The 9,707-nt window shown below is 41.7% G+C and overlaps 1 protein-coding gene across 12 annotated transcripts in view; it reads left to right on the forward strand.

Moving 5' to 3' along the window:
• The window catches only part of LOC115106725 (polycomb protein SCMH1-like), a 46,781-nt gene extending 38,847 nt beyond the window's left edge, over positions 1-7,934 (forward strand). For 10 of the 12 annotated variants that reach the window (XM_065011259.1, XM_065011261.1, XM_065011253.1 and 7 more), the window contains 5 exons: positions 143-310; positions 490-615; positions 3,999-4,130; positions 4,349-4,482; positions 5,672-7,934. In XM_065011259.1, the coding sequence (XP_064867331.1) occupies positions 143-310; positions 490-615; positions 3,999-4,130; positions 4,349-4,482; positions 5,672-5,800 (689 nt within the window). In that variant the 3' untranslated portion in view covers positions 5,801-7,934. Of the gene's footprint in view, positions 1-142; positions 311-489; positions 616-3,539; positions 3,630-3,998; positions 4,131-4,348; positions 4,483-4,905; positions 5,651-5,671 lie in introns of those variants that run through there. The other 2 variants (XM_065011272.1, XM_065011275.1) reach the window with 2 other exon arrangements.
• The last annotated feature ends 1,773 nt before the right edge of the window (positions 7,935-9,707 follow it).

The following is a 9,707-nucleotide window of genomic DNA, read 5'->3' on the forward strand; positions in this document are numbered from 1 at the left end:
GTTAAAACAGACTGGTAGATCTTTTTTTCCTGAAATTGATCAAACCAAATCTCTATATCTCCTATTCACTTGGCATTGCTGCTAAATGTGAGGAATTGGCTGTCTGTGCCGAACCCTTGCCCTCTGTGTCTGTCCCATGCAGCCCACTTTGACCAGCAGCACCATACCCTCACCCTGCCCACGGTCAACAGTGTCACGTACGTCCTGCGCTTCCTGGAGAAACTCTGTCACAACCTCTACTGTGACCCTCTGTTTGGCAACCAGCCCGTTCCCCAAGGGGGCCTGCATTACGATAGCCACGCCCACCCAGGTCAGCACACACACTGTACTGGGGCATAACCTTGACTTTACTGTTGGTTCAGGACAGAAAAGGGTTGTCTGTTTCTTTTTGGCCTTTTCACCATTTTAACAGTGTCGATTTGAGTCAAGTATGTAGGTATTTACTTTTCACTCCTCACTAGTTTTCTTTTCTGTTACGACTCTCTCCAGAAAGGAGAAGTTTTAGGGAGGGCCTCACGACGGGTCCAGGAAGAGGCTCCAAGCGGTTCCTTCAAGACTCCTACTACAGCCCCCTCCCCCACAAGCTGGCCAAAAACCTTTGCCTCTCCTTGGAAGGTACAGCTCCCTAGGAAATCCTTAACGCTTCATTTATAATGACTTGATTGATGAAAATAGAAACATGCACCTCTAATGGGACAAACAAATGGAAAACATTTGTGTACAAACAAAAACTCTTATTTTAGGGTGTAGCTAGGACTGGAGGTCAGCCGGTTTTTGTAATGCAAAAGTCTGCCGGTCTCACGGTAATTGACCGTTAATTAACAGAAACACGTTTAGCATTTCCAGGCCTCCACGAATACAAATTGCATACAAGCCACATACAAGCTAGTGATGAGCGTGCCTTTGGAACATCTACGTTTTAAAAAGTCTAAGATTAGACTTTTTTTTTTTATATATATATATATAGTTGTCCCAAAGGCAAGCTCATCAGCAGCTTGTACCTTGTCAGCTAAGTGAACAAGCCTACAGCCTATGGCATGGAGCATAGCCAGATAACATACAGTATGCCAACTCATATTCTGTTCTTCTGAAACACATTTTCTTCAAATCATGTTTATTTTAGACTTCACTATAATGGATTTATTGTGATGGTGTATATTTTATTTAATATACACCGTCACAATATATTCATCATTTATTTTAGTCAGGTCTAAAGAAACATGATATGAAGAAAATGTATTTCAGAAGAACATAATGTGAGTTGGCATACTGTATGTTATCTGGCTATGCTCCATGCCATAGGCTGTAGTCTTATTCATTAAGTTATGCTTAAAAGTCCCGTGCCATGGTTTTATATAATTGAACTTAGCTGAATAAAATAGAAAGGATATTTTTCCCCATTCCAGTGCGAGTGCACATATGAAGTGGTTATGTTGAGTGTAAAAGTGATCATTTGAAACAGGTCCTATACGCTAGGTTTAGAGTTATTTGGCAACTTTAGTTGTGAATGATATAAACCTTACAATTTGTTTAGATTTAGAATGGCTCATTATCAAATGGGGAGGGGGAAAAATACATGTCATCTGCATGCACTCGAATAGCGAATGGAGGCCGTGCACTTTCCCGCCAATACGTTTTTCAATCGATGATAACATGTTTTCACAACAAAACCAATTTCACTAAACTGTTGACCGCACCTCTGCACGCTCGAGAAAGGAATAAAGGAGAGCGAGGAGGAGATGGAAAGGCATGGTGGTGAGGTAGTCTGTATAGCGAAAGGTAATGTGTCACCCAATTAATTATGAATATATAAAAAAATCCCTATTAACTGGCTATTCAAAATCAAATACAAATTCACTATAATTGTAGGCCTATCTGTAAGCCGCCCTGCACATCCAACAGCATCGCCTAGGGTTATACAGTGGGGCAAAAAAGTATTTAGTCAGCCACCAATTGTGCAAGTTCTCCCACTTAAAAAGATGAGAGAGGCCTGTACTTTTCGTCATAGGTACACTTCAACTATGACAGACAAAATGGGGGGGGGGGGAATCCAGAAAATCATATGAAAATTAATGAATTTATTTGCAAATTATGGTGGAAAATAAGTATTTGGTCACCTACAAACAAGCAAGATTTCTGGCACTCACAGACCTGTAACTTCTTATTTAAGAGGCTCCTCTGTCCTCCACTCGTTACCTGTATTAATGGCACCTGTTTGAGCTTGTTATCAGTATAAAAGACCTGTCCACAACCTCAAACAGTCACACTCCAAACTCCACTATGGCCAAGACCAAAGAGCTGTCAAAGGACACCAGAAACAAAATTGTAGACCTGCACCAGGACTCAAATCCTGTAGTGCCAGACGTGTCCCCCTGCTTAAGCCAGTACATGTCCAGGCCCGTCTGAAGTTTGCTAGAGAGCATTAGGATGATCCAGAAGAAGATTGAACTTTTTGGTAAATACTCAACTCGTCGTGTTTGGAGGACAAAGAATGCTGAGTTGCATCCAAAGAACACCATACCTACTGTGAAGCATGGGGGTGGAAACATCATGCTTTGGGGCTGTTTTTCTGCAAAGGGACCAGGACGACTGATCCGTGTAAAGGAAAGGAAAGAATGAATGGGGCCATTGAAGATGAAACGTGGCTGGGTCTTTCATGAGATTTTGAGTGAAAACCTCCTTCCATCAGCAAGGGCATTGAAGATGAAACGTGGCTGGGCAACGAAGGAGTGGCTTTGTAAGAAGCATTTCAAGGTCCTGGAGTGGCCTAGCCAGTCTCCAGATCTCAACCCCATAGAAAATCTTTGGAGGGAGTTGAAAGTCCGTGTTGCCCAGCAACAGCCCCAAAACATCACTGCTCTAGAGGAGATCTGCATGGAGGAATGGGACAAAATACCAGCAACGGTGTGTGAAAACCTTGTGAAGACTTTCAGAAAACGTTTGACCTCTGTCATTGCCAATAAAGGGTATATAATAAAGTATTGAGATTAACTTTTGTTATTGACCAAATACTTACTTTCCACCATAATTTGCAAATAAATTCATAAAAAATCTACATTGTGATTTTCTGGAGTTTTTTCTTCTCATTTTGTCTGTCATAGTTGAAGTGTACCTATGATGAAAATGACAGGCCTCTCTCATCTTTTTAAGTGGGAGAACTTGCACAATTGGTGGCTGACTAAATACTTTTTTGCCCCACTGTATGTTCTCTCCCAGACTCATGGATAGACATTTTGGAACTTAGCATAAGGTAACCAGTCCATTCAGTATGCATAATAATACAGTCCACACTCAATGGCGATTACTCAAATTTGTATAGGCTAGACCAATTATGTACCAAAGACATTTTAAATCAGTTTTGTTTTATGTTTTTTTGCCATGTGTATTATGTGGTAGGCTATGTATGCACAATCATTTTAATTGAGGTATTTTTCGGGCTTGGGCTCATAAATTAATGAGTATGCATAAGCTCTAAAATGCGTATTGGTGTTTTGAATGAATCATCACCTTAGAAAGCGCTGTCCATTTTGTTGTGTTAGGCTTTGAAACAACATCCACAACGACCATGTTTTACACTCACTTTCAACCTGCTGTTGAACTTCTTTCTTCAAATTGATCATCACATTGAGGTGAGTTTTGAAAGCGCAATACTGTTTTGATAATAAGTGATTTTGCATTGATGTCAGAGTAGTTGGAGGGACAATAGAGCCCTGAGTTCCAAAATGAGTTCCAGGCCTTTGGGACCTGATGGTCATTAGCAAGTTAGGTATTACCAAAGCATGTCCGGAGTGCATAAGAGGAGATTACCATGACTCAACAGTCGCATGGAATTTTACTGCGGTCATAACTCAAGACTGCCGGTGTGGCAGTAATACGGTCACCGCAACAGCCCAAGGTGTAGCCAGTAATGTCCCACTAAGCAAACTTTTTGACTACAGTTAAGCTACAGGTGTGTCACTTGGGCCTTGTCATTGACTCTCCTGTCCATGTTGTTCCAGGTGAGCCCTTCCTCATGGTGAACGGTGTAGGGGGTTCTGGGCACTTAAAAAAGAGCCCCCTGTCCCCGGGCTCGACAGGGCAGCCTCTGGGCCTGCGGTCCCCCACCAAGTTGCTACATCTCAACTCTTCAGGTCGGGGTTTATCTTTAATGCAGTGCATGTCATTAAAGGCAAAAATGATATTGTCCAGTGGATTTGATTAGATTTTTAGCCAAGCTAATTTATGGATTGTGTATGGCTTTTCGGTAACACTTTCGATGGAGTTGCTCATCATCCCATAATAACAAACCCTGCTGGTGATTGGTGACTAATGTTCCTCTGTATCTCTACTCTGACCCGCCATCCGACAGGCTCTGAGCGTTTCAGAGAGAGCCCTCGGCCCAGTGGCCAGGACCCCAACCTGTGGACGGTGAAGGACGTCATGCAGTTCATCAGAGACATAGACCCCCTACTGGCCCCCCACGCAGATCTCTTCAGAAAACACGTACGTATCTACAGAATTTAATAGAACAGTACTATCCTATTGTATATGTACGTATCAGCCCGACAGAACACTCAGCATAGAGGGACACTTACAGTGCATTCGGAAAGTATTCACACCCCTTGACTTTTTCCACATTTTGTGACTTTACAGCTTAATTCTAAAATGTATTAAATTGTTTTTTCCCCCTCAATCAACACACAATACCCCATAATGAGAAAGCAAAAACAGGTTTTTATAAACATTTTGCAAATGTATTAAAAAATTTAAAAAGATCACATTTAAATATGTTTTCAGACCCTTTACTCAGTACTTTGTTGAAGCACCTTTAGCAGTGATTAGAGTCTACCCAAGAGTCATCTTGGGTATGACTCTACAAGCTTGGCACACCTGTATTTAGGGAGTTTCTCCCATTCTTCTCTGCAGATCCTCTCAACCTCTGTCAGGTTGGATGGGGAGCGTGTCGCTGCACAGCTCTTGCTGGGCCGCTCAAGGACATTCAGAGACTTGTGTCAAAGCCACTCCTGAGTCTTGGTGGTTCCAAACTTTTTTCATTTAAGAATGATGGAGGCCACTGTGTTCTTGGGGACCTTCATCCTGCAGAATTTCTTTGGTAGCCGTCCCCAGATCTGTGCTTTGACACAATCCTGTCTCGGATCTCTACGGACAATTCCTTCAAACTCATGGCTTGGTTTTTGCTCTGACATGCACTGTCAACTGTTTGACCTTATATAGACAGTTGTGTGCCTTTCCAAATAATGTCCAATCAATAGAATTTACCACAGGTGGACTCCAATCAAGTTGTAGAAACATCAAGGAAAATCAATGGAAACAGGATGCACCTGAGCTCAATTTCGAGTCTCATAGCAAAGGGTCTGAATACTTATGTAAATAAGGTATTTCTGTTTTTGTTTTTAATAAATTTTCAAACATGTATAAAAAACTGTTTTCACTTTGTCATTATGGGATAATGTGTGTACATTGATGAGTGAAACAAATAATTTAATCCCTTTTAGAATATGGCTCTAACATAACAAAATGTGGAAAAAGTCAAGGGGTGTGAATACTTTCCCAATGCACTGTATGTTTTGCCATTGTTTTTAGTGGAAGTATTTTCAAATTCTTAAGTGTTTTGTTGAGTTTATAACCTTAATAGCAAATGAAAATGTTATCCCACTCCTATGTTTTGCAGGAGATTGATGGCAAAGCCCTCTTGTTACTACGCAGCGACATGATGATGAAATACATGGGCTTGAAGCTCGGGCCTGCCCTAAAACTCACATTCCACATCGACAAGCTCAAACATGGACGCCCAAATTGAGCTCATCAGTGTCCCGTCCCCCCCTCCCCTCTACAGGATATAATGCACGGCATACTACTGGACTAACCAGCACATGTCGCATCCGCCACTAGGCTATGATACCTGGTGTCATATATCCCCTCCCTTTCTCTGCCGCATCTAAGAAGCCCTGTGGCGAACTTCTCTTATTTACATTTTATTTCTGTTGTGTGGCACAATCCAGCCCTACAGCAGCATTGGATATGCAGACTGACTGACTCGCCCACAGCTCCTCCTCATCCATCATGTTACTTGCCTGTTTTTCTATTCCATATTCTCTTACAACAACCTCTACCAATGATGCCCTCCCTGTGTGTAGTCATTTTTTACTGAAATGGCCATTTTAGGCCAGAGTTTGTATTACATTGTTTTTTATCACTTTTTTTTGTGCCTTCCCTGGAAAATATGGACTTGCATTAGGCCATTTTGGCTGTTTTGTATGAAATAAGTATACTGAACAAAAATATAAATGCAACATGTAAACTGTTGGTCCCATGTTTCATGAGCTGAAATAAAAGATCACAGAAATGTTCCATACGCACAAAAAGCTCATTTCTCTCATGTTGTTCACAAATGTGTTTACATCCTTGTTAGTGAGCATTTTTTCATTTGCCAAGCTAATCCATCCACTTGACAAGTGTAGCATATCAAGAAACTGATTAAACAGCATGATCATTACACAGGTGCACCTTGTGCTGGGTACAATAAAAGGCCACTCTAAAATGTGCTGTTTTGCCACAGATGTCTCAAGTTTTGGCATGTTGACTGCAGGAATGTCCACCAGAGCTGTTGCCAGAGAATTGAATGTCCATTTCTCTGCCATACGCCGCCTCCAACGTCATTTTAGAGAATTTGGCAGTACTTCCAACCAGCCTCACAACCGAAGACCACGTGTAACCACGCCAGCCCAGGACCTCCACATCTGGTTTCTTCACCTGCGGGATCGTTTGAGACCAGCCACCCGGACAGTTGATGAAACTGGTTTACTGTAAATTTCTGCACAAACTGTCAGAAACCGTCTCAGGAAAGCTCATCTTTGTGCTCATCGTCCTCACCAGTGTCTTGACCTGACAGCAGTTCGGCGCCGCATCCGACTTCAGTAGGCAAATGCTCACCTTCGATGGCCAGTAGCACGCTGGAGAAGTGTGCACTTCACAGATGAATCCCGGGTGTCAACTGTACCGGGCAGATAGCGTGTATGGTGTTGTGTGGGTGAGCAGTTTGCTGATGGCAATGTGAACAGAGTGCCCCATGGTAGCCATGGGGTTATGGCAGGCATAAGCTACGGACAAAGAACACAATTGCATTTTATCATGACGAGATCCTGAGGCCCATTGTCGTGCCATTCATCCGCCGGTCATCACCTCATGTTTCAGCATGATAAAGCACGGCCCAATGTCGCAAGGAAATGTACACAGTTCCTGGAAGATGAAAATGTCCCAGTTCTTCCATGGCCTGCATACTCACCAGACATTTCACCCATTGAGCATGTTTGGGATGCTCTGGATTGACGTGTACGACAGCGTGTTCCAGTTCCCACCAATATCCAGCAACTTCGCACTGCCATTGAAGAGTGGGGCAACATTCCACAGACCATAATCAACACCCTGATCAACTCTTTGCGAAAGAGATGAGGCAAATGGTGGTCACACCAGATACTGACTGGTTTTCTGATCCACGCACTACCTTTATTTTTAAAGATATCTGACCAACATATGCATATCTGTATTGCCAGACATGTGAAATCCATAGATTTATGGCTTTTCTGTAAATTAACTTTACCTTAGTAAAGTATTTTAAATTGTTACACATTGCGTTTTATATTTTTGTTCAGTGTAATTAATTCCAGGGGGAAAAACTAGGTTTCTCCCAGCTGTTTGGGATTTGTTCTGAATTTATTTTTGTTTGGAGGCATGGTTTTCAAACAGTATGACACACTACATTATCAAAACACATTATACTGTGCTGAAGAAATACTGACATGATAAACTGTTATGGATGTTTACAATGACTGTTGTTATTTGTACTTTTTTTATTTTTATACTATATTATTAGAGTTCATACATTGAGAGCTTTATCATACTCATTAATGTTCAATAAAGATATAATAACTGTTTATCTGTCAGTCATACTTTCTTAATTTGTAAACAGTATGGGCGTAGCATGAAGTTATTTAGCCGACATCCACATAGCAGTTTTTGGGTGGTCGAACTGTGTTAGAGTTGTCAAGTCCACATACCTAAAGCGGACATTGCCATTAAGATAAATCCCATGAAGCCTTGTTTGCAAGTTCGAACACTGGAATGTGAGATGTAATTTACACCTCGATTAGGCTGATGGTAGTCCTCATTTTGCTTAATGGTTTTCATTTGGAGTGTAATTTCTATATAGCCCACACTTTCTTGTTCCGAACATCTAACACAAGTGTGGGACGGGTTTGGCTTCATGAAAATGATCAAGAACAGCTGCTCACTGATTTGACATCTCCAACACAGTTACACCTTGGTTATCGACATTAACGCTTGATCTGATTGAATCTTGGCCAAAGTCTCAAGATGAGTGAATAGCATGAGTTATGCTGTAATTGTTTTTGTACATTTTCAGTTTTGTTATAGTGGATCAAGATTGAGTAAATATTGAAATCATACTCTTTATTGCTCCAGGAAATTTTAGATGAACGACAGTTGACCAACAGAGGGCAGGTGAGCTCCATCCTCCTTGATTCCTCTCCTTGAGGCTCAGGCACATGTTCTGCCATGAGTCAGTCACAATCGTGTTATTTGCAGAGGACATACTATTTGCATACGGTTTTTGCCTTTGAGGTGTCCCAAGTGATGCTGCAACTTAATTAGCCCATATGTTGCGTAACACCTGGGTGCTTATTGAATTTAGTACCTCTTTTCTGACTGGTGAGCTAGATTCTCCAAAGCAAATGTGAACAAGGCTTACATCAACGGTCGCCTATTATTTTCGTGTTTCCCTGACAAAATAGCTTACTAGGAAAGTGATATTGATTTAAAGTGATAGTTATTCCAATGAATTAAAGTGTGAATGAGAGGTAGGCCTGTGTGCGTGTCGTGTATTGATTGCAGCAGAAGCATTGAAAGTGCGGATGTAACCACATCCTCACAGCAAAAACAGGAAAGTGCATGTGAGTGTTAACTGACCAAACCCACTGATCAGTGCCGATTAGGGAGGTGTGTGTATATGCGTGCGTGTCAGTTAGACTTGTTCCTGTGTGTGTGTGTGTGTATTTATGTGCCTGTGTGCAAGACGATTACGACTTATGGTCAGGGCCCATCCAAGGGTATAGGCTATGTTTGTTGATGTCTAATAGTAGCCACAGTGTCATTCATGAAAAAAATTGCTATTAATAGACCTCCCAGCTCCTTGCTCTTTATGTTGTGCTCACATCATGTGAGTTTCACAAACACTGAACAAACATGAGTGAGTCAGGTTTAAACTGCTGACAGGGAGGTGAGCAGAGACCATGGCGTTAACAGAATGCCCACAGGTTTAGCTAACCGATGGTGATATTCTAGTGGGGATGCCAGAGACTTGTAGGAAAGAACCGACTAGGAAATTCTCTACCCTTTGAGCAGAATTACATTGAAATATGTATTTTAGACATATTTTCTAGACGTTGAAATCAGGTTAATTTTCAGTTCTGATGAAAGATGAAAGTATGTATTTTCCAAACATTGAAAACGGATGCAGAACGCATCGGAGTAGGATTCTATTGTATTGACACACACTACTCAGCCCATACACACAGACCTGTGCGGCATAAACAATCAGAGCTGCAGTACGCCTACATGCAAATAGACCATTGTCGTGACGTTGGATTGATTGTGACGACTGCTGTTCATCGAATGATTGACGGTTTATA

Source organism: Oncorhynchus nerka, linkage group LG3 (genome assembly GCF_034236695.1).
Source record: "Oncorhynchus nerka isolate Pitt River linkage group LG3, Oner_Uvic_2.0, whole genome shotgun sequence".
Classification (NCBI taxonomy): Eukaryota; Metazoa; Chordata; class Actinopteri; order Salmoniformes; family Salmonidae; genus Oncorhynchus; species Oncorhynchus nerka.